Source organism: Musa acuminata, chromosome BXJ2-8 (genome assembly GCF_036884655.1).
Source record: "Musa acuminata AAA Group cultivar baxijiao chromosome BXJ2-8, Cavendish_Baxijiao_AAA, whole genome shotgun sequence".
Taxonomy (NCBI): domain Eukaryota; kingdom Viridiplantae; phylum Streptophyta; class Magnoliopsida; order Zingiberales; family Musaceae; genus Musa; species Musa acuminata.
The window spans coordinates 5,078,688-5,104,716 of record NC_088345.1 but is presented as its reverse complement, the minus strand read 5'-3'; the positions used below and the strand labels follow the sequence as shown (position 1 = coordinate 5,104,716).

The 26,029-nt window shown below is 43.2% G+C and overlaps 1 protein-coding gene across 1 annotated transcript; it reads left to right on the top strand.

Moving 5' to 3' along the window:
* Positions 1 to 256: 256 nt before the first annotated feature.
* Positions 257 to 25,756, top strand: LOC103993597 (uncharacterized). The gene is made up of 14 exons (XM_065121541.1): positions 257 to 3,450; positions 3,799 to 3,912; positions 3,990 to 4,207; positions 4,903 to 5,113; positions 5,251 to 5,488; positions 5,592 to 5,742; positions 5,816 to 6,118; positions 11,079 to 12,450; positions 12,806 to 12,919; positions 12,997 to 13,214; positions 24,269 to 24,479; positions 24,555 to 24,792; positions 24,879 to 25,029; positions 25,103 to 25,756. The coding sequence occupies exons 1-14, from the start codon at positions 2,172 to 2,174 to the stop codon at positions 25,418 to 25,420; spliced, it is 5,136 nt and encodes a 1,711-aa protein (XP_064977613.1). The 5' UTR covers positions 257 to 2,171; the 3' UTR covers positions 25,421 to 25,756.
* Positions 25,757 to 26,029: the final 273 nt, after the last annotated feature.

Here is a 26,029-nt window from a genome sequence, read left to right as displayed (position 1 = left end):
CGCCACCAGCCTTCTCACCGGGCCACGTGAGTTTCAAATGCGCGACACCCTGGCCCGCCTCGTCGGCCTCTCGGGCCCACCTACCGCCTCCAATCACATTTTTTTGGTTTTAATGAACTCATTCAAAAAATCAAATCACGGAACTCGAGACGGAGAAATAAAAAGACCGATATAAAATACGAATTCCTCGTGGTGCGGAAGCGACCACGACGCCGGGGTACGCGATCTCTTACGTGGCAAGCGCTGCCACGTACTCCAGACTCTTCTCCGTTCCTTCCCGAGGATAAGACGTGCTCCTCCGGTGCGCGCACCGCGGGAACTCCAACCCGCGTGATTTCTTCGAACGAGTGGTGGGTGGTCCAGGGACGGGGGACGAGCGGCGTCGAGGGGGCAACCGGCATTTCTCTAGCCACGATGCCGATCCTGTCGCACGCTGGGTCCGTGGTCTTCGCTCGGCCTGGTCGTCGGATCACGATCCGACGGCGGTGGGCGCCGGATAGAAGGTTGCGGTGGCTGGTGACCTCGGCATGGGCGATGAAAAAAGATGTGGCCCGAGGAGGCTACGGATCAGAGGGGAGAGGACGACGATGGTGCCGTTCGGGATGGGATGCTGTGATCATCACGTGGGCATGGGGCGGATGGAATGTAGAGAGACGGGTGGGACAGGGATAGTCATGCTTGGCCTTGGGGGGGGATGTCCTTGGACATCCATCTTTGAACCTGGACTAGGAAAGAATACCTGGCTGCCGATGGCTCAGAATAAGGATGAGTATGATGGGCGTAAAAATGGTACGTCTTCTGCTGCTGGTTCGTCCGCATCTCAACTAGTTGTAATCTGATCCACCATGACTCAGAACATGCTGCTTAATTACACAATGAGCATGAGAAAACTATTTCTGTAAGCAAATCATGTAGTAGTTTACATCTACCTGTGTCTGCTAATCCTGTGTGTCGTAGGGTTGTGATGGTGTTACCTCTACTGTCAAGTATGAGGGAGTGGAATGCAAAGATTAAGAGACATAGAAAGAAGTAACAAACATCACAAACACGATTCCCCTGTTAAGAAAGAGATCCATGTCGCAGGACTTGCTAAAGGTCAGGGATGATGAAGACTGATGTTATCATGGTTCTGTTGTTGGGTTCTGATTTGGTTTTGGGGACTTGGGGTTAATCTTTTGGTGCATATGGTTGTCTTATACATGAACACAATCAAATTCTGGGAGTCTTGCGTTTATTTATCCTACTTTTGATCATGATATCATCTTTTGATACTCTAAAAAGGAGAACATAAATGAGATAGGTAACATTCTGGATGAGGTCAAAGCAAACAGAAACTTTTGATGGCATCTCAAAGAACACACAAGGATCAAAATGCAAATACTAAGATCGAATCTCTTGTTGTTCAAACAATCACCATTTCATTTTAGGTTGCACACCAAGATTGATGATCCCAAGTTTTGACTTCTATCAGCTGTTCATTTGTCACTGCGGTAGGCTTCCTGAATCAAATTTCCATTGAGTCAATTTACTTCTCATGGTTTAAAGCAAACTCCAGCTGCAGAGTCAAAGACGGAAGTTGCAATTCTCTTCCTGAGTTCCTGTTGCAGAGTCAATTTACTTGTTGTTGGCGTTCTGAGCTAAATTGTTCTCATCATGAAGACAATGGCAGGTCTTCACTTCCTGGAAGCCTCTGCTTTCTTGTTTCCGATCTTTCTACATTCATTCAAATGATCGATCAGGTCAGAACCTTCTTGGTTGGTCAATGCCAGCAATCAAGTGGGGCATGCCTGGATCAGTATGTTGGACTAATCCCTTGCACTGCTATGAGAAGAGTCCAATAAGGCTGCTACGATCAAAGTCAAGGACATGGTGCAGGGGTCATTTTGCTTGTCATGCACTCTTCTTGCACTGTCTTCTTGTGACATTCTGTGGTTTGATGTTCTGAGACCAGTCTAACAGTTTGGATTCTTCTTTAGCATTTGTGAACAAAACAGGGCAAGTTAGCACCCACCAACTACAATTTGATCACTGCTTAAATTATGGAGTTCAAAATCTGCAAGCAGTTTCAAGTTCCTTCATAGAGAGGAAAGAAAGCAAAAAGAAGAAATCCTAGCTATCTACTTGCAAGAATCTCAAATGCATAAAGGTTCACAAAAAGAAGCTGCAGACTGATGGTGAGGCTACTACCGTACGTTGCAATCTTCTTGTTATCATCTCTATCTCTTCTACTGCTTGGTGCTTCAGATGACAGGCTCACTCCCGGGGAATTCATCTCCCTGAATGAGACTTTGGTCTCCGATGCTGGAGAATTTGTGTTCGGCTTCTTCTCTCCTACAAATTCCACTGGTGATTTCTATGCTGGGGTGTGGTACAACATCCCTCAGAGGACGGTCATATGGGTTGCCAACAGAGAGCAGCCGATCAATGATTCCTCTGCGACTCTTCGAATCTCTGATGACAGCAACCTCGTCATCATGGACTCAGAAGGAGGCATCTTCTGGTCATCAAATTTATCAGGCTTTGGCACACCAGGCAATGACACAGCAGCAGTGCTGCTCAACTCAGGAAGTCTGGTTCTTAGAGCAAACAGTCATAATATATTGTGGCAGAGCTTTGATCATCCTACGGACACCTTCGTTCCAGGTATGAAGATCCAGTACAATTTCGGCAAACACTCAGCCAGGTACATTACATCTTGGAAGGACGCAAATGACCCCTCACCAGGGAATTTCTCCCTTGGCATTGGTTCCAGCACTGCTGCCCAGCTCCTGATTTGGTCGGGGACAAAGCCCTACTGGAGAAGCCAAGTGTGGATTGGGAAAATGTTCACTGGATCACGAGCAATCAACACCACCGCTGTGGCATACTTAACAGTGCTAGAAGATGATGATGAGATCGGCATCACATTAAGTGTCTCAGATGCATCATTGTATATTAGATACACATTAAACTATTTAGGACAGATTGAGTTACTGATTTGGGATAATAGTTCCAAGAATTGGACAAAGTACTCATCTGTGCCAAATGACAAGTGCGAAACATATGGATGGTGCGGTCAATTCGCGTATTGTGATAGTACTGAATCAGTGCCAGCATGCAAATGTATGGAAGGATTTAAGCCCAAGGTTCAGAGTGACTGGGAGAATGGGAACTTCTCGGCTGGTTGCACCAGAAAGAAGGCATTGAGGTGTGGTGATGGTGATGGATTTCTGAGAGTTGAAGGCATGAAATTGCCAGACCATGTTGTGTTTCTTAGGAACAGAAACATCGGAGACTGCAGAACTGCATGCCTAACCAATTGTTCCTGTACAGCTTATGCTTATTCTGATGTGACAACGGGAAACGAAACGTTCTCAGGGTGCTTGATTTGGGTGGGAGAGTTGATAGATACTGAGATGGTAAGCAGTGGTGGGGAGGATCTCTATTTGCGCCTAATGGATATTAGTTTAGGTATGCATTTTATCTCTTTCCCTTTGGATATTATTGTTTCAATGCAACACTGGTTGTAGTATGTGGTAGTCTTGTTGAGGATGTGGAGCATGAATACATATTGATCACTGCAGGAAACTGAGCTTTCCACTGACATATAGCTATTCTTTCTGCTATCTACAATAGAATTTTTTTTCCTTTGAGACGATCACATTGTTCCTGTAATGAACCTGGACACTGCATCGTCCTGGCAGACCTACAGTCATAATAAGACATGCTGCACCATCTTGAATTCTTAGGAGCTTTCACTCGACAATGCTTATCGGACTTTGTTTCAGAATATGCATCTGAAGTTATTTCTGTAAACAGGAACAGCAGGAAGCAAGACGAAGACTAGGAGGATAGTAATTATAGTATCTCTTTCTGCGATTATCGTTTCTTTGGCCTGCATCTTTATCTTATGGAAGTTCAGTGAGGGTTTATGTAAGTTGTGTCCCTACAAATTTTAGGAACCAAATTGATCAGCTATGAGAATTTAATTGACTCAATTGCCTAACCAGGTGTATTCAAGGATCGAAAGAAAGGAAATCTACTAAGTGATCTGAGCTCAGGGACAGACTTTGCAAATAACATATCTGGCTCGAACGAATTCATAGAAAGGCAGCCTCATCAAGGTCCAGAACTTCCGCTAATTGGTTTTGAGAACATACTCTTTGCCACAAACAATTTCTCCGATTCAAATAAGCTGGGACAAGGAGGTTTTGGCATAGTTTACAAGGTAAGTATTAAAACTGAATTTATCGTAATGTTGAATTCTTGATAATGTTGACCTCATTTTTTCTTGTGGTATATAGAACTTCACTACAAATATTCCTTTGTCACCAACCTCAGACCCTCATCCTATATATCCTGTTACATGATTCAATTGTTCAGTATTTTTTAAGGAAATTTAATTTTATCATGATTCAACGGATTGGGTCATTATTGTGGAAGAAATTAGTATATAATATACCCATAGTCTCCTTTAGTGCTAAGTTCTCTTGTTATGTGTCAAATTTTTCTGAAGCATCTGTTTTTCGTTTTTTCCAAAATAAAGTGCGTGTTTTTCTTGTCTAAAAAAGAACTTGCTGCTGTCATCCCTTTTATATTTGTTCATTAAGACTATGTATCCATCACCATAATTGTATGTGCCACCAAAATTCACAAAGTTGGGTGCCCAAAATTGACCTTAATTTTTCATGATTATTAGTGTTTCTGACATTGCCTTATTTGTCAATGATTTGTTAATTTTACAATTAGCATTATTCATTTTATTAATATGTTACTTTATATAGTGTATAAGAAAGAAAAGGAAAAGGTCATGACCTTCCTTGTGAGCAGATGGATTCCTCGATGTCTATTAGATATAATATGACAAAGGATATCAATGATGACAATGAAGTTGATTTAAGAAAAAAAAAATTCTAATTTCAGGGAAACCTACCAGGAGGACAAGAGATTGCTGTTAAAAGACTCTTGAGAGGATCTAGGCAAGGTTTGGAGGAGTTCAAAAATGAGGTCATTTTGATTGCCAAGTTACAGCACAGGAACTTAGTCAAGCTTATTGCTTGCTGTATCCATGGGGAAGAGAAGCTACTGGTCTATGAGTACATGCCCAACAAAAGTTTGGATTTCTTCCTCTTTGGTTCGTTATAGTCCTTCACTTTCTTGTAATCATTGAGAAATCCAGATTTAGCTATAACTGATGCATCTTAAGACTAGAACATGAATTTTGAGACCAAAGATTCATTATCTTGGTTGGTCTTGTTGATCTTTTTGCAGATCCAACACAGAAAGCAAAGCTTGACTGGGGAAAGCGATTCAACATAATCAAGGGGATCGCTCGAGCACTTTTGTATCTACACCAGGACTCGAGGCTTCGTATAATTCATCGGGATCTTAAAGCCAGCAACATTCTGCTAGATGCAGAGATGAATCCAAAGATATCTGACTTTGGTATGGCAAGAATTTTTGGTGGCAACCAGGATGAAGCAAACACAAACAGAGTCGTCGGAACATAGTAAGCATCATCCCCTGCGGCATCATCGATGTGTGTTCATGTAACACATTGATTTACTAGATTCTAATCATGGATGTAATTCATGTGGTGTGATGCCTTGTAGCGGTTACATGTCTCCTGAGTACGCAATGGAGGGCCTCTTTTCCGTGAAGTCTGATGTCTACAGCTACGGAGTGCTCTTGTTGGAGATTGTGAGCGGCTTTCGGAACAGCAGCTTTCACTTAATCATGGACTTCCCAAACCTTCTAGCTTACGTAAGCCGGCACTGAGATTTCTTGAGATTTGGCTATGACTTCTCTTGCTCACTTTGGACCTTCAATGATTCAGGCATGGGAACTCTGGAACGAAGGCAAGGAAAATGACTACGTCGATTCATCCATCGCCGACACATGCTCTCCGACCGAGGTGTTGAGAAGCATCCATGTGGGCCTCCTGTGCGTGCAAGATAGCCCGAACGATCGGCCAGCCATGTCTTCGGTTGTCTTCATGCTGGAAAACGAGGAAGCCACAATCTCTGCAGCACCCAAACAGCCCATCTTTACAATTCAAAGAAACCTGAATCCAGATATAGGTCATCCACCAGATGACACCTACCTGGTGTATTCTTACAACAACATGACCGTCACAGCTGCAGAAGGACGCTAGAGACCCATCTCAAAATATGTTGAGGAGAGACACCAACAAGCAAGCAGAGGTCTATTATGTAGAAAATTCACTTGTTTGTGAATCTATCGCGGTGTATTGTTTGACATCGCATTCTGCCTTCAGGTCTGACAAATGACAGCCACAACATGATGGGACTGTCGACGTTATCACAACTTGCAGTAGTGACTTTGACAAAAGATTGTCATTGAGGTATTATATATAGTTCGAGACACTTGTGACGGAATATTTGATGTGATTTCTTTATTTGATTTGATATAATTTTAGCTTAATTAAATCTGATTGGCAATGTGACGAGGACAAGATGGCTCTTTTATCTCTTCTCCTCCTGCTGTGCGCCCTCATTTTGTTCATCTCATCGATCGAGGTGCTATCTGCCCTCGAGGTGGAAGCGAAAAGGCGATCTCGTTTGTCGTCCACCGCGTGGCTACAGTGTATGATCGTTGAGAGAAACCTCGGTTCGATTCTTGGCTGCGGTAGGAACCGAATCCTCGATGTCGTTGCACGCTTTGCCTCCCCCGACGATGACCCGATGCCCTCCACGCACACATGCATCATCGGCTCTGCGTCAGCCAGCGATACACTCTCCGTGATCTTTACCAATCCCTGTTCCCTAGCACCTCAATGCCATCAACTTGTGGCAGTTGAAGAACCTTCACGAGAATGGTACACCCGTCTAAAGTTGCCCTCTATTAGTTCTTTTGCTCTGCTTGTCGAAGAATTCCAACTTCATTTTCATGGGATTGTATGCTCAAGGCCATCGAATTATCAAATGTGTTTTGGATTTCGATGATTCAACTTATATTTTGCATTGAATTATCAAAATGTTCGGTGATGTACATGGAGAACTCTTTTATAGTATGCTCCCAATACAATTACTCCTGTGATCGATGTCAATTACGGGGGGCGCATGATTCTTGTGGACTTTATCGCTATTGCACTATATCGAATATAGGATATAATAATATCCAATCAATTCAACCTCGTGCAGAGGAGTCAATCACGTGATGTTGTGATGTCAACTTTAAGGTTCCATGGTGTGTTGTTCGTATAATATTGGGGTGTCGACTATATGGCATTGAAGTGTTAACTACTTTCTTATCCCTATATTAGTTACCCTCTAGCGCCATGTGATCAACATTCAGCTCCATATGACCAACACCATAACACCAGGTAACTAACACTGCAGTATAATGTGACATGCACCGTAGTGTCATTTGAACGACACCATATAAACATTATTATAGTGTCACATGATTGACACCTCAGCGTTATAGATCCATATGTGGCCAACACCTCGGCAGGAGGTCATTATCGTACCTTAGATTTGACGTATTGTGATCATGATTAAGTTCAAAAGAAGTGTGCATCCCCCTTCCAATAATTAACGTTGATTACAAGAGTAATAGTTCTAAGAACTTATTATAAAAAGGACTACCTAAATATGCCTCCGACACTTCAAACAACCTAGTCTAAAAATATAAGCTAATTTTTTTTAATTCAAAACTAACTTCATCGGAGACATATCATCAAAAATGCTCTTAGCGTAGTGTCATGGATAAAATTATAAATAAAATGTTTAATGTAATGCTCTTGCATGTCCATATCTTTTGGTTTGTTCATGCTTTACACAGTATATAAAGGGACGATCGAAAGCTTAATAGCCCCAAGTTAGTTTTGAATAAATAAAGGTTGTGTCATGTGGATACTTATGGGAGATATCGGTTAGTAGTGGACCATTTTGGATCTTTTGTTGTGCGACCATTCAGTAAAGTCTATTTGTAATTTGTATTGGTCATAAAGTGTTTCTTGAAATGATTACTTGTGGATCCCGAGTTAGATGTTTTCTCGAACCCTTTTTTTTTTGTAGGTCCTAAGAGACCATAGGAGGTTTCGGGAAGACTGACCTTTGTGAACAATTATGTAAGGGTACCACACGACTTAGGTAAAACCAACTAAGTCCATGACATAATTTTCCGGACATATCAAAGTTAAGCAAGTGATGTGTCCACAGACTTGAGAATAGCATGAAATAGGAACCTCGTTTGGTTAGTACTATATATTGATATGATTGACACCTCAGCATTATGAGATCCATATGTGGCCAATACCTCGGCACGAGGTTATTATCGTATCTTAGATTCGACATATTGTGATCATGATTAAGTTCGAAAGAAGTGTGCATCCCCCTTCTAATAATTAACGTTGATTACAAGAGTAATAGTACTAAGAACTTACTATAAAAGGACTACCTAAATATTCCTCTGACACTTCAAACAACCTAGTGTAAAAATATAAGCTAATTTTTTTTAATTCAAAACTAACTTCATCGGAGACATATCGTCAAAAATGCTCCTAAAGTAGTGTCACAAATAAAATTATAAATAGGATGTTTAATATAATGCTCTTGTATATTCATGTCTTTTGGTTTGCTCATACTTTACACAATATATAGAGGGATGGTCGAAAGTTTAACAGCCCTAAGTTAGTTTTGAATAAATAAATGTTATATCATGTGGACACTTGTGGGAGATATTATAGTGAACCATTTTGGATCTTTTGTTGTGCGACCATTCAGAGCTTATAAAGTCTATTTATAATTTGCATTTGTTATGAAGTGTTTGTATTAATTGTGGATCCCAGGTGAGATATTTCTCTAACTCATTTTTCCCTTTTGTAGGCCATAGACTATAAGAGGTTTCAGAAAGACTGATTTTGGTGGACGACTACGCAAGGGTGCCAAATGACTTAGACAAAACTAACTAAATCCGTGACATAATTGTCTACGCTATTGACTTGAGAATAGCACGAAATAGGAACCTCGTTTGGTTAGTACTATATATTAATTTGGAAATGCTTGTTTGCTAACCGATCAAGGTTTGTTTAATAAGACGATATGGTCATTTTACATTAATTAGAACACTAGGACGCGATATTTGATGCCCTCTGACCTATCCGTTCCACTGTCTTCAATCTTCAAGTAAATAATAATAATAATAATAATAATAATAATAATAATAATAATCATCATCATCATCATTATAACGGCAAAATCAGAATCGAGCGTTGAAGAGTAATTAATGTTTTGCATACAAATGCCATCTCATGGCTGTCGTTTGGATCACGAACATTGTCTGCTCACCAACTTACATTTGGCCATGTCCATGGAAGCTACTTACGTTGTCAGCTCTGTTGCTGCAGCTAATTCTTTGTTCTCTCTCCCCCATGGACGATCGATGCCATCTTGAATCATGTAGCAGATGTTGTCGTCGAATCTTGATGTTCCATGTGAAGAATGATGTTATCATGGTTCTGTTGTTGGGTTCTGATTTGGTTTTGGGGACTTGGGGTTAATCTTTTGGTGCATATGGTTGTCTTAAACATGAACACAGTCAAATTCTGGGAGTCTTGCGTTTATTTTTCCCACTTTTGATCATGATATCATCTTTTGATACTCTAAAAAGGAGAACATAATTGAAATAGGTAACATTCTGGATGAGGTCAAAGCAAACAGAAACTTTTGATGTTCCACCTTTTGATGGCATCTCAAAGAACACACAAGGATCAAAATGCAAATACTAAGATCTAATCTCTTGTTGTTCAAACAAGCACTTTTTCATTTTAGGTTGCACACCAAGATTGATGATCCCAGGTTTGGACTTCTATTAGCTGTTCATTTGGCACTTCGGTAGGCTTCCTGAATCAAATTTCCATTGAGTCAATTCACTTCTCATGGTTTAAAGCAAACTCCAGCTGCAGAGTCAACACAAGGAAGTTGCAATTCTCTCCCTGAGTTCCTGTCGAGGTGGGTGGTCAATGCCAGCAATGCCAGCAATCAAGTGGGGCATGCCTGGATCAGTATGCTGGACTAATCCCTTTCTCTGCTATGAGAAGAGTCCAATAAGGCTGCTGTGATCAAAGTGAGGACATGGTGCAGGGGTCATTTTGCTTGTCATGCACTCTTCTTGCACTGTCTTCTTGTGACAATCTGATGGTCAGATTTTGAGATTCTTGAAGAACGAAGATGCCAATCCTGTGGTCTGATGTTCTGAGACCAGTCTAACTGTTAGGATTCTTCTTTAGCATGTGTGGACAAAACAGGGCAAGGACAAACCAGTCTAACAATTATTGTAGAAGTTTTATTGAAGAATAAGTGAAGAAACTTTATTGAAATAACTTTAGCTTAAATATATTAACATGTTCCCTCTCCTATTTATACAGATTAGGAGGAAGGATTTCCCTCAATAGAATAAACAGAATAGAGAAATTTCCTCATATAGTTGGGGAAATCTTATCTTCTCTCAAGTTGGGGAAATCTTATCTTCTATCATACCCCCGCAATATGGTGCTCCTGACAAAGATACCAATCTTGAATCGATGCAAAGAATGGTTTAAAGCAAGAGGCTTCGTGAGTAGAGCAAGAGCAAATCGCTGTTGCTATTGCAATTGCTATTGCTGTGAGGGCACAGGTGTTCCTTCGTTCTCCTTAAGTTCGCCGACTGTTGGCAGATCAGCGAAGACTACCGCGGTGAGGAAGATGAGGATTAACCGTGGAGCCTCTTAGGAATGTGGCTGCAGCGACGTTGGTCGCTGGCCGAAGGCAAGGGCGAAGCTTCGCTTTTCTCAACGACATTGGTCGCTGGCCAAAGGCAAAGGCGAAGCTTCGCTTTTCTCACTGCTCTGATACCATGATGAAAAGAATAAAAAATAAGAACAATTATTGTAAAAGCTTTATTGAAGAAGAAATGAAGAAACTTTATTGAAATAACTTTAGCTTAAATATATTAACATGTTCCCTCTCCTATTTATACAGATTAGGAGAAAGGACTTCCCTTAATACAATAAATCTTATCTTCATATAGTTGGGAAAATCTTATCTTCTTATCTTCTCTCTCTTATCTTCTATCAATTTCAAGTCCCTTGGTAGAGAGGAAAGAAAGCGAAAAGAAGAAATCCTAGCTCTCTACTTGCAAGAAGCTCAAATGCACAAAGGTTCACAAAAAGAAGCTGCAGACTGATGGTGAGGCTACCACCGTACGTTGTAATCTTCTTGGTATCATCTCTCTCTCTTCTACTGCTTGGTGCTTCGGATGACAGACTCACTCCTGGGGAATTCATCTCCCTGAATGAGACTTTGGTCTCCGATGCTGGAGAATTTGTGTTCGGCTTCTTCTCTCCTACAAATTCCACTGGTGATTTCTATGCCGGGGTGTGGTACAACAACATCCCACAGAGGACGGTCATATGGGTCGCCAACAGAGAGAAGCCGATCAATGATTCCTCTGCGACTCTTCGAATCTCTGATGACAGCAACCTCGTCATCGTGGACTCAGAAGGTGGCATCTTCTGGTCATCAAATTTATCAGGCTTTGGCACACCAGGCAATGACACAGCGGCAGTGCTGTACAACTCAGGAAATCTAGTTCTTAGAGCAAACAGCCATAATATATTGTGGCAGAGCTTTGATCATCCTACGGACACCTTTGTTCCAGGTATGAAGATCCTGTACAGTTACCGCAAACACTCAGCCAGGTACCTTACATCTTGGAAGGACGCAAACGACCCCTCACCAGGGAATTTGTCCCTTGGCATTATTTCCAGCACTTCTATCCAGATCCTGATTTGGTCGGGGACAAAGTTCTACTGGAGAAGCCAAGTGTGGATTGGGAAAATGTTCAGCGGATCACAAGCAATCAACACCACCGCTGTGGCATACATAACAGTGCTAGAAGATGATGATGAGGTCTACATCACACTAGGTGTCTCAGATGCATCATTGTATATTAGATACACATTAAACTATTTAGGACAGATTGAGTTACTGATTTGGGATAATAGTTCCAAGAATTGGACAAAGTACTCGTCTGTGCCAAATGACAAGTGCGAAACATATGGATGGTGCGGTCAATTCGCGTATTGTGATAGTACTGAATCAGTGCCAGCATGCAAATGTATGGAAGGATTTGAGCCCAAGGTTCAGAGTGACTGGGAGACTGGGAACTTCTCGGCTGGTTGCATCAGAAAGAAGTCATTGAGGTGTGGTGATGGAGATGTATTTCTGAGAGTTGAAGGCATGAAATTGCCGGACCATGTTGTGTTTCTTAGTAACAGAAGCATCGGAGACTGCAGAACTGCGTGCCTAACCAATTGTTCCTGTACGGCATATGCTTATCCTGATGTGACCACGGGAAACACAACGATCTCAGGGTGCTTGATTTGGGTGGGAGAGTTGATAGATACCGAGATGGTAGGCGGTGGTGGGGAGGATCTCTATTTGCGCCTAATGGATATTAGTTTAGGTATGCATTTTATCTCTTTCCCTTTGGATAGTGTTGTTTCAATGCAACACTGGTGGTAGTATGTGGTAGTCTTGTTGAGGTTGTGGAGCATGAATACATATTGATCACTGCACGAAACTGTGCTTTCCACTGACATATAGCTGCTATTCTTTCTGCTATCTACAATGGATTTTTTTTTCCTTCCTTTGAGACGATCACATTGTTCCTGTAATGAACCTGGACACTGCATCGTCCTGGCTGACCTACAGTCATAATAAGATATGCTGCACCATCTTGAATTCTTTGGAGCTTTCACTTGACAATGCTTCACGGACTTTGTTTTAGAATATGCATCTGAAGTTATTTCTGTAAACAGGAACATCAGGCAGCAAGACGAAGGCTCGGAGGATAGTAATTATAGTATCTCTTTCTGCGATTATCGTTTCTTTGGCTTGCATCTTTATCTTATGGAAGTTCAGTGAGGTATTTGGTAAGTTGTGTCCCTACAAGTTTTAGGAACCAAATTGATCGACTATGAGAATTTGGTTGACTCAACTGCCTAACCAGGTGTATTCAAGGATCGAAAGAAAGGAAAACTACTATGTGATCTGAGCTCAAGTACAGACTTTGCGAACAACATCTCTGCTTCGAACGAATTCATAGAAGGGAAGCCTCATCAAGGTCCAGAACTTCCGCTAATTGGTTTTGAGAACATACTCTGTGCCACAAACAATTTCTCCGAGTCAAATAAGCTGGGAAAAGGAGGTTTTGGCATAGTTTACAAGGTAAGTATTAAACCTGAATTTATCGTAATGTTGAATTCTTGATAGTGTTTGACCTCATTTTTTCTTGTGGTATATAAAGCTTCACTACAAATATTCCTTTGTCATCAACCTCACTATATATGTTACTTTATATAGTGTACAAGAAAGAAAAGGAAAAGGTCTTGACCTTCCTTGTGAGCAGATGGATTCCTCGATGTCCATTAGATATCCTATCGTTGGGTTCAGTCCATATCCATATATGGGCTTGAACAATTTGGACCATAAGCCCAAATCAACTAATTGGAGATTAGAGAGAACGAAATTAGGGTGAGATTAGAGTAAGAGCGTGCAGCGGCGGCGTGCAGAGAAAAGAGGAGAGAGAAATAGAGAGAGAAAATAAGATTTCTGAGTTTTTCTGCTTGACGATCGGTGGCCAAACGTTGTCAGTTTCGGCCCAAATTTTATATGGAGAATCCTTGCAGCAAACTCTACAATCCTAACGGTGTTGATCTGCAGTTTACCCTCTCTAAGGTACTTTCCTATGATATCCACTCTGTGAGACCTAGAATTCTGTTTTGAGGAGATTCATCCTACGTGATGAAGATATGCTATTTTTGAGCCGATCTATGTTCTTGATGTTATTCTAATCCTCTAGTTATTCTAGAGAAGATCTATTGTAAACCTGTTATCATTATTATTAATAGTGGAAGTTTGAGGTGGACTACGGTCCTGTGGTTTTTCCCACATTGGGTTTTTCACGTTAAAAAGATTTGGTCTCACTGTGTGATTGATTTATTGCTCTATTGTTTATGCTGTGCTGATTGATATTAGCATTTTGATATCAAGTTGGTATTTTGATGAGGAACCTATTTTGATACACAAAGAGGGAAAAGAATTATTCCGCATTAACAAGTTTCTTCCCAACAAGTTGTCACGGACAAACTTCTAAACAAGGTGTTTGATGTAATGCTTATGTATGTCCGTGTCTTTTGGCATGTTCATGCCTTGTACAGAATGTAAAGGGGCGGCCGAAGGCTTAATAGTCCCATTTTAGTTGGGTTGGTGGCCTCTTTAGGCTTGTAAATAAAGATTGTGTCATGTGGACACGCTCGAGAGCTTTTCGGTCTGTAATGGACCATTTTACCCTTTGTTGTGCCATTGTTCAGAGCTTGTAAAGTCTGTTTGTAATTTGCTTTGTCTATGAAGTGTTTTTCGGACATGTTTGCTTGTGGATCCCGTTTGAGGCGTTCTCTTTAACCCGTTCTCTCTTTTGATGGTCCTAAGGGACAATGGGAGGCTTCGGGGAGGCTGACCTTTGCGGACGGACGCGCAAGGGTGCCGCACGACTTAGGCAAAACCAGCTAAGTCCGTGTCATATGGTATCAGAGCGGGACAAGCACTCATAGAAACACTTGACATGCAAACGTGGGGGACCTAGCGGGGCTGCGTTGAGGGCAGTCAGCACATGCGCGACCGTTTGAGGGAAAACGGGCATGGAGATGTAGGGAAAAGAGTCGCTCAGAGGAGTGGGCATCTGAGATTGGCATTCAGAGGAATGGCCAACCCTTCGCGCAAGAGGCACCACGAGAACAGGCAAGCTTGGAAGAATCTGGAGCGCACAAAGGTTGGGATGGCTGAGTTTGAGCTACGGCTCAACGTTGACAACTTTACTTGATGGTGCTCAAGGCAAGCGACGCGCTTGGCAAAAGGACGAGACCATGCAAAGTGGAATGAGTTGCTCAGCGACCGAAAGAGTTGTGCAAAGCTCACAGAGGTGAGGGGAATTGCTAACTCGAAGAATTCGGTACTCATGCATGGGCTTGTATGCGGACGATGGATTGTTCGTGGCCATCCCAAGGCGACCGAGACTCGGCGCCATGGAGCATTGAAACTTTCTCTTCGGCATGCGAAGGATACGTCCGGAGGAGGCTGAAGTGTGCAACGAGTTCAGCATGTTGCTAGGCCTGGAGGGGTGCAGCGGTGGCTGTATTGACGTGGAGGCGCAATCTAGCAAGTGCGTTTGCAAGAGGCAGAACAATGCACAGTTTGTTCAGCAGGTCGGAGTAGTCCAAGGGGATGGTGGTCTCCGAAACGAAGAGAGATGTTGCTCCAACGGGACAGTTATCCAGGAGGGATAAGTCTCGGCTCTCCAGAGGGAGAATCATGTGAGACGGACTTCACATGTTGAGGAGGAGTACCTCACAAACAACAACTCCACGAAGCTCAATGGACCGAGCAAGCAGCGAGGAGTTGTCACATGATCTCGCTCGAGAGAATGCATGGGTGGATGCATTGCGAGATCAAGTGGGGGAGCGACCTGAAGCAACTTAAATGAAGGCACACTTAGAGTCGATATGGAGATCGGACTCAAGGGAGGGCTGACCCGTGGAATGGTGGGCGTGAGGGCCACCATCAACTCAATGCAAAAAAAAAAAAAAACGAGGAGCGGAGCAACTTGGGGGTAACTTGGCGAAGTACTCAAGCCGCTTGAAGGGAGCCAGCATAGAAGTTGGAACATGGAGCAGAGGCACAGTGCTTTCCTTAGACAGAGGTCAAGGACATGAACTCTTGCAGAGGCAAGAGTAAGATCATGTTGTTCCATGGGTCCTTCATTCTGACGGAGCAGACTCATCTTGCATGGTGCCAAAGACGAAGGGAGCTTCGGGGCACATGCACCTTATCTCGGAGGAGCATTTGATGGAGGAACTAAGACGACTCAATTTGCGGAGGCGAAATTGAGTTCAGAAGGCCTTAGCACGGGGCAAGAGGATGCAGAGGCATGTACTCTTGAAGAATATGCCATAGTGTTGCCATTCGAGTTGCTATGAAGGAAGCGGTGCGCAGCGGAGATTGTGCTGGTAGGGGCAGAGGCCCAGGATCCAGGCAATGGTGCACAATTTACAGCGAAGTCGGTGGACTTCGGGAGCTTCTAGGCGACGGACTGTCCTAGAGCGGTGCTTCATCTAGGTGTGACCCAAGAGTGGGTGGATGAAGGTCGATTGCCAAAGGAGCGAACAAAATCGAAGGTGGAGGAGACCCTGCGATGTATTGGCAGAGGCCACACATGGAGGGTTCACAATTCGAGTTTATTCCACAAGGATCAGAATGCAATGGAGATGTCACCAGGAGGCGACATGGTGCAGCGGATCGTGGTGGGACAGTTCGTGGCAATGCGATACACACGACAGAGTCCCGGGAGGGACTAGATCATATGGAGGTATGATCGGGAGCTACTGGGAGCTCCACTTCGGTGAACAACACGACGGCAAGAAGGGCTATAGATTCAAGGAGTGAAGGCCATGGTACTGCAGAGGCGGGTCTTCCGTGCGTGCATCGAATTTTGCTTCGGATGAAAGCCTTGGTCATCAGCATATGGGGGCTGGGTTCCACCAAGGGAAAAGTTCGAATGCAAGTACCAGTGAGTTCCATGGGAGGAACTTGATCATGCAGAGGTATGATCAAAGCAGCTGGAGAGTTGGACTGCTCCAGAGCTCATATTCGCTTAAGGGAGCCCGACAAGTCAGAGGACAAGGCCGAGTAAGCGAACGTTGCTACCAAGGAAGCTAAGGAGAACAGAATCGGTGCAAACCCTACAACGTGATGGCAGAGGCCATGCATGGGAGTTGCAGTCTGTCTTTCCATCGACCAAACAGACTGCTTGGAGAACACAGAGGTGTTGAAGCAGGAGGTCGAAAGGGGCGAGGAAGCGACGACAAGTCCAGAGGGACTTAGCTACCCAAAATCAAGCAATCAGTGAGAATGGAGGTGGACTCAGAGGAGTGTCACGAAGACATATCTACTGATTGTGAAGAAAAGGGATGTAGATGCGAGGCGACGGATAGTAGGGCCATGGGCATGGCAGCGCCATGGTACCGCAGAGGCGGGACTTCCGTCAAAGTCATTGATCCCTTGCTCTCACGGAGGGAGAGCGCTTGGTCGTGAAAGGGGCCGAGGAGGTGGAGCATGCAGAGGCAATCTCCAAGTACCGAGACAAGGCTGAAGGGCAGAGGCCAAGAAACTTCGTAAGACCGGTGTCAACAAGTTTCTCATCAAGATAGCCGTAAGTGAAGGACTTCGGGTCATGCAAGAGTGCACGACCAAGGAACGAAGCAGGCAGTACGTGGTGCTGTACCTTTGCTACTCAGTGGAGTAGGCGGTAGGGTTGATGGAGAAGACGGTACAATCCCAGAGGCGACCTCATCTATCAGAGAATTACTCCAAGTTGGGGTGAAAACTTCCTGCATTCCAGAAGTTCAATGGCATTGAGAAGGTGAATCACAGTAGCTAACTCAACGCAAGGAGTGCAAACACTTCAAGTGCTTCAGAAGTGTGAGCAAAGGGCAGGCGAAGGCCAGTAACCAGCTCGATGCATGAAGTACAACCTCGAGGAGGCGGGCGAAGTCAAGTAACCTTTGCCTTCTCAACTCTTAAGAGAATGGGCGAAACCGAGTACCCCAGTTCTCTTATCTATCCAGCAGAGGAGCTCTGCACAAGTTCAAAGACCCTTCGAAGATAATGGAAGACAATAGTTGTCAAATCCTCACCAACGGTGATCAGTGCTACTGAGAGTAGATTGTTCGCTTCATTTCCCAACGAAATGCCAATCGAAAGCGGAAGTGATACGAACCTACTTGGATGTGACAACTAACTGAAAGAAGAGTCAATGAGCAGATTTTGTGGAGGAAGGACCCAAAACTTCAGAAGTTTGCGAGGCGATGCTCGTTAAAGCTCCAACAAGCATCCACCCAGTTCAAGCAGCATGTGGAAATTTTGAGAAACTGGCGCAGTAAGAATGGTCTTTTCCTTCATTTGGTGGATCCGCAGGAATCAACGAGGATCAACACAACTCAGCCAACCCCACACCAGAGTCAGAGTCATTGGCGAGTTGAAGCAGCATGGCGGATCAAAGGTTCGACTACTCAAAAACAGCAGCGGAGAGCAGCTGGGAGCCAGGAGGCGCATTGCAGCTGGAGCAGAAGATTGAAGACTTAGCAAAGGCGAAGAGTTGCAGTGTTCACAAAGGCTTCGACGAGGACGTCGAAGGGATAAGTGGGGGAGAATGTCACGGACAAACTTCTAAACAAGGTGTTTGATGTAATGCTTATGTATGTCCGTGTCTTTTGGCATGTTCATGCCTTGTACAGAATGTAAAGGGGCGGCCGAAGGCTTAATAGTCCCATTTTAGTTGGGTTGGTGGCCTCTTTAGGCTTGTAAATAAAGATTGTGTTATGTGGACACGCTCGAGAGCTTTTCGGTCTGTAATGGACCATTTTACCCTTTGTTGTGCCACTGTTCAGAGCTTGTAAAGTCTGTTTGTAATTTGCTTTGTCTATGAAGTGTTTTTCGGACATGTTTGCTTGTGGATCCCGTTTGAGGCGTTCTCTTTAACCCGTTCTCTCTTTTGTTGGTCCTAAGGGACAATGGGAGGCTTCGGGGAGGCTGACCTTTGCGGACGGACGCGCAAGGGTGCCGCACGACTTAGGCAAAACCAGCTAAGTCCGTGTCAAAGTGGTATCAGAGCCAGGTTGTTTGGTGCTAGTTTTCTTGTGTGATTGAAATGGAGCAGTCAGATGGTATGATTAAATTGAACTCATCAAATTATTCCACTTGGAGGCGTCTGATGGAAGATTTGCTCTATTGCAAAGATTTGTATAAGCCTATCAAGGTTAAAGATAAACCTTCTATTATGGACGATGAAGAATGAGAAGTTCAACATAGAAAAGCTATTGCCTATATTAGAAGATGGATGGATATAAACTTGCATGAGCATATTTCAGATGAAATCAGAGCTGATGTTGTTTGGCAAAGGTTAGAAAATCTCTTTGCGAAAAAGACAGTGGGAAATAGAATTTCTCTCCTCAGAAGGCTTGTAAATTTGAAGTATAAAGATGGTGGTAACATTGTTGAGCACATAAGCCTATTTCAGAGTCTTGCAAACAAGTTGGTTGCTATGAAAATGAATATAGATGATGAGATGCAGGGATTATTACTTCTCAGCTCTTTACCAGAAAGTTGGGAAACGTATGTGGTGACTATTTGTAACTCCACGCCAGAGGGGACTCTAACCATAGATATGGTTAAAGACAGTTTGCTAAATGAAGATGCAAGAAGGAAAGAACAGGGTGAATCTTCTTCTGGTGCATTTTTTACTGAAAAACAAGAAAGACGTGGAAGAAGTCATAGCAGAAATCCATATGGTTATAGAGGAAGATTAAGTCTAGAACAGATATCAAATGTTTTCACTGTAATAGGCCAGGTCACATAAAGAAAGAGTGTAGATTTTGGAAGCGAGAACAGAATGAAATGAAGAAAAATGAGAAAGAGATCAATACAGTTGCTGCTGAAGGTAATATCACTATTGTCTGTGATGAAGGTTGTGTTAGCCTTGTAGCTCAGGACAGTAATTGGGTAATTGACTCTGGTGCTTCATTTCATGTTACTTCTCATGGTGATTTCTTTAGATCTTACAGTGCTGGTGATTTTGGTAATGTCAGAATGGGAAACAATGATACATCTAAGATTGTGGGTATTGGAGATATTTGCTTGGAGACCAGTATTAGGAGCAAATTGATACTCAAAGATGTAAGGCATGTTCCAGATATTCGTCTTAACTTGATATCTACAGGTAGACTTGATGATGAGGGCTTTGCACATTATTTTGGTGAAAGTAAATGGAAACTCACTAAAGGTTCTCTAATTGTGGCAAAAGGAAAGAAGATTAACTCTTTTTATGTCATGGAAGCTAAGCTACACAAAGGAGAGATTAATGCAATTCGAAAAGGTGAAAGTATAGATCTTTGGCATAAGAGGCTTGGACATATCAGCGAGAAGGGACTTCAAACTCTTGCTAGAAAGCAGTTCTTACCAGAGTTGCAAGGTACATCTCTTAAATCTTGTGATCATTGCTTAGCTGGAAAAACACATAGAGTTGCATTTCAGACATATCCATCATCTAGAAGATCAGATGTTATTGATTTAGTTCATACTGATGTTTGTACTATGCAAACTAGAACTCTTGGAGGTGCTGTTTATTTTATTACTTTTATTGATGACCATTCTAGAAAAGTTTGGGCTTTTGCTTTGAAATCTAAAGACCAGGTACTCGATGCTTTCAAGGAGTTTCATGTCAATGTTGAAAGAGAAACTGGCAGAAAGCTAAAGTGTGTTCGATCAGATAATGGTGGCGAGTACAGGGGTCCTTTTGAGAATTATTGCAGGTTCCATGGTATCAGGCTTGAGAAAACAGTTCCTAAAACTCCTCAGCAGAACGGTGTGGCAGAAAGGATGAACAGAACCATTGAAGAAAGGATTAGGTGTATGCTTTCCCACGCCAAGTTACCAAAGTCATTTTGGGGGGAGGCTATGAGAACTACAGTTGACCTGATAAATCTTTCTCCATCAGTTCCTCTACAAGGTGATGTTCCAGAGAGAGTATGGAGAGGAAAAGATATATCTTATAATCATTTGAGAGTCTTTGGGTGTAAAGTATTTGTGCATGTTCCCAAAGATGAGAGGTCCAAGCTTGATAATAAGGCAAAAGCATGTATCTTCTTGGGATATGGTCATGAAGAGTTTGGGTACAGATTATGGGATCCAGTGAACAAGAAGATTATTAGAAGCAGAGATGTTGTGTTTCTTGAAAACCAATTATTTGATGATGGTGATAATGTTGAGAAGCCAGAAATCTCTGTTTATATTCCTTGGAGTTTGGGTCCAGTTCCTTCACCTGTAGTTCATGATGATCATGGGGGAGATGAACAAGAAGATTGTGGTGAGAATACTAGTGATGATACACCTACAGTTGATGATGCTGAACCAACTGAACAGGCACCTCCACCACCAGTTGAGATTCCATTGAGAAGATCCACTAGAGAGCGACAACCCTTTACCAGATATCCTCCACATGAGTATGTTATGCTTACTGACGGGGGAGAGCTAGAAACTTACCAAGAGGCTATTCTACATGAGAATAAGAGTGAGTGGGTTAAAACCATGCAAGAAGAGATGAGATCCTTGCTTGAGAACCACACCTATGACTTGGTAAAGCTACCGAAAGAGAAGAAAGCTCTCAAGAATAAGTGGGTTTATAAATTGAAGACTGAAAATAATAGCTCACAACAAAGATACAAGGCACGACTAGTTGTGAAAGGATTCAGTCAGAAGAAAGGTATTGACTTTGAAGAAATATTTTCTCCGGTTGTGAAAATGTCATCTATCCGAGTTGTTCTTGGTTTGGCTGCCCGCTTGAATTTAGAAGTTGAGTAACTTGATGTAAAAACAGTATTTCTTCATAGTGACTTAGAAGAAGAAATTTACATAGAGCAACCAGAAGGTTTTAAAGTCAAGGGAAAAGAAAATCTGGTATGTAAGCTTAGGAAAAGCTTATATGGACTCAAACAGACACCTAGACAGTGGTACAAGAAGTTTGATTCCTTTATGATGAGCCAAGGGTATGATAGAACCACATCTGATCATTGTGTGTTTATGAAGAAATTTTCAGATGATGATTTTATTATTTTACTGCAATATGTTGATGATATGTTGATTGTTGGCCATGATGTTGGAAAAATTGAAAAGCTTAAAAGAGAGCTAAGTAAGTCTTTTGCCATGAAAGACTTAGGATCGGTAAGACAAATACTTGGCATGAAGATTCTTCGTGATAGGAAGAAAAGGAAGATTTGGCTATCTCAGGAGACTTACATTGAAAAGGTTCTTGAAAGATTCAACATGAGTAAAGCCAAAGCAGTTTGTTCTCCACTTGCAGGTCATTTCAAGCTGAGTTCAAAACAATATCCTATAAGTGAGAAAGAAAAAGAAGAAATATCTAGAGTGCCTTACTCATCTGCAGTAGGTAGTTTGATGTATGCTATGGTTTGTACTAGGCCACATATAGCTCATGCAGTTGGAGTTGTTAGCCGATTTCTCTCAAATCCTGGAAAGGAACATTGGACAGCAGTGAAATTGATATTAAGATATCTAAGAGGTACTTCCAGGTTGTGTTTATGTTTTGGTGATGATGAACCTGTGTTAGAAGGGTACACAGATGCAGACATGGCAGGTGATACTGATTCCAGGAAGTCCACTTCGGGATTCTTGATGACATTTGCAGGAGGAGCAGTCTCTTGGCAGTCTAAGTTACATAAGTGTGTTGCTCTATCAACCACAGAAGCAGAATACATAGCAGTTACTGAAGCCTGTAAGGAAGCTTTATGGATGAAAAAGTTTCTACATGAATTGGGCTTGAAACAGGAAGGATATACTGTTTACTGTGACAGTCAGAACGCTATTCACCTCTCCAAGAATTCAATATACCATTCTAGATCCAAGCATATTGATGTGAGATATCACTGGATTCGTGATGTGCTTGAGATGAAAGAATTATAGTTGGAAAAGGTGCATACCAATGATAATGGTTCAGATATGTTGACAAAGTCTTTGCCTAAGGAGAAGCTTGAAGCATGTAGGCGAAGAGCAGGCTTGGTACAGCCCATCATATGAGCTGGAGGGGGAGAATTGTTGGGTCCAGTCCATATGTGGCTTGGACAATTTGGACCATAAGCCCAAATCAACTAATTGGAGATTAGAGAGAACGAAATTAGGGTGAGATTAGAGTAAGAGCGTGCAGCGTGCTGTCATGAACGGTCGTCGCGCACCCGCAACAACTCCGTTCAACGAACCGTTCGTCGCTCACACCCGCATGTACAGTTGCTTGGCAGCATGTTTTCTCATGGTTTTGGGTCATTTTGCTTGTAAATATGTAAGTTCGAACAAGCTGCAGCGTTGCAAAGCGACCGTTCACCGAACCGAGCAAAACAGCCCCAAAACAGCCCAAAACAGCTCCGTTTTCATGTGCCGCGGGAGGTGAGCGGAGAGCTGCCTCCGCTCACCAAAATGTCAGCCAGCTCAGACCCTAGGAACCCCCCGGGTGGCACATGGCTGGATGGGGCTTCGGTTATATACCGGGCGTTGAACACTCTTTCGCAAGTTCGCACGTGACCTTTACGGGAACTTGGTTTTGCGCCCGGGACCAGGTGAGCGGCTGTTTGTGGGCTTGCAGCTGTTCGTTCATCCTTGAAAGCCTTGTTTTTCTCCCTCTCCCTCTTTTCTCTTGTGCACACAAGGTGTTCGACGAATTGCTTGTAAAGCTTTCCTTTTCGCGAGACTTCGGGACTTGTCCATTGCTCGTTCTTTCGATCTAACTCTCTTTCTCTTTTACAGGTCCTTCGGGACCTGCGAGAGGTTACAAAGTGGGCTAATCCTTGCGGAGCAAGATCGCAAGGGCGAAGCGCGACTTAGGCAACGCAAGCTAAGTTCGCGTCTTTGCCACACGGGTGACTCGCGACTTAGGCAACGCAAGCTAAGTTCGCGTCTTTGGCCGCAAGGGTGCCGCACGCCTTAGGCAATTCCAGCTAAGGTCGTGACAGTGCGGCGGCGTGCAGAGAAAAGAGGAGAGAGAAATAGAGAGAGAAAGTAAGGTTTCTGAGTTTTTCTGCTTGACGATCGGTGGCCAAACGTTGTTAGTTTCGGCCCAAATTTTATATGGAGAATCCTTGCAGCAAACTCTACAATCCTAACGGTGTTGATCTGCAGTTTACCCTCTCTAAGGTACTTTCCTACGATATCCACTTTGTGAGACCTAGAATTCTCTTTTGAGGAGATTCATCCTACGTGATGAAGATATGCTATTCTTGAGCCAAGATCTATGTTCTTGATGTTATTCTGATCCTCTAGTTATTCTAGAGAAGACCTACTGTAAACATGTTATCATTATTATTGATAGTGGAAGTTTGAGGTGGACTACGGTCCTGTGGTTTTTCCCACATTGGGTTTTCCACGTTAAAAAGATTTGGTCTCACTGTGTGATTGATTTATTGCTCTATTGTTTATGCTGTGCTGATTGATATTAGCATTTTGATATCAAGTTGGTATTTTGATGAGGAACCTATTTTGATACACAAAGAGGGAAAAGAATTATTTCGCATTAACAGGTTTCTTCCCAACACCTATGATGAAGGATATCAACGATGACAATGAAGTTGATTTAAATATATATATTTATATATATATAATTTCAGGGAAACCTACCAGGAGGAAAAGAGATTGCTGTTAAAAGACTCTTGAGAGGATCTAGGCAAGGTTTGTCGGAGTTCAAAAATGAGGTCATTTTGATTGCCAAGTTACAGCACAGGAACTTAGTCAAGCTTCTTGCTTACTGTATCCATGGGGAAGAGAAGCTACTGGTCTACGAGTACATGCCCAACAAAAGCTTGGATTTCCTCCTCTTTGGTTCGTCATACTCTTTCACTTTCTTATAGTCACTGAGAATTCCAGATAGGTTGTGCCTGATAGCTCTTTGAGCAGATCCAACCCAGAAAACAAAGCTTGACTGGGGGAAGCGATTCAACATAATCAAGGGGATCGCTCGAGCGCTTCTCTATCTTCACCAGGATTCGAGGCTACGGATAATTCACCGGGATCTTAAAGCCAGCAACGTTCTGCTCGACGAAGAGATGAACCCCAAGGTGTCTGATTTCGGCCTGGCAAAGATTTTTGGCGGCAACCAGGACGAAGCCAACACCGACAGAGTCGTCGGAACGTAGTAAGTAAGCTTCATCATCGTCCACGGAAGTGAGTTGATGCTAATTAACCATGAATGCCATCGATGTGTGGTGAGGTGCGTTGCAGTGGCTACATGTCTCCCGAGTACGCAATGGAAGGGCTCTTCTCCGTGAAGTCGGATGTCTACAGCTACGGCGTGCTGCTGTTGGAGATCGTGAGCGGCTTCCGGAACAGCAGCTTTCCCCTCGCCATGGACTCCCCTAATCTCCTGGCTTACGTGAGTTGACGCCCACATCTGTTGATGCTTAGCTATGGATTCTGCCGCTCACTTTGGACCTGCAATGATTCAGGCATGGCAACTGTGGAACGAAGGCAACGCAGAGGATTACGTCGACCCATCGATTGCCTGCTCATGCGCTCGGGCGGAGGTGGTGCGAAGCATCCATGTCGGCCTGCTGTGCGTGCAAGACAGCCCCAGTGATCGACCAGCCATGTCTTCAGTTGTTTTCATGCTGGAAAACGAAGAAGCCACAATCTCTGCAGCACCCAAACGGCCCATCTTTACAATTCAAAGAAACCTGAATCCAGATACAGGTCATCCACCAGATGACACCGACCAGGTGTATTCTTACAACAACGTGACCGTCACAGCTGCAGAAGGACGCTAGAGACCCATCTCAAAATATGTCGAGCAGAGACACCAACAAGTAAGCAGAGGTCTGTGTTGGGTGTTCGACTCTCTTGTCATGTTAATATTTCTCTCGAGATCATTCTAGCTTAGAAAATTCACTTGTTTGTGAATCTATCTTGGTGTATTGTTTGACTTCGCATTCTGCCTTCAGGTCTGACACATGACGGTCACAACATGATGAGACTGTCGATGTTATCACAACTTGCAGTAGTGAGTTTGACAAAAGATTGTCACTGAGGTATTATATATAGTTGGAGACACTTGTGACGGAATAAATGAGGATGAGCATGGAATAATTGATGTGATTTCTTTATTTGATTTGATATAATTTTAGCTTAATTAAATCTGATTGGCAATGTGACGAGGACAAGAGGTAGTGTCTGCCCTTCAGGTGGAAGCGAAATGTATGATCGTTCGAAAAAACCTCGATGCCATTCTTGGCTTTACGAAGCTATAATATTGGTGTTCAGAAAAACCTCGATGGATTCCATTGCTTGGGGCATAGCTTGTAGACCGTGGCGAGGGCGTCCATCTTGCCCCGACTCGACCCCACCACCAGAAGCACCACCGGCGGTGGGATCACTCT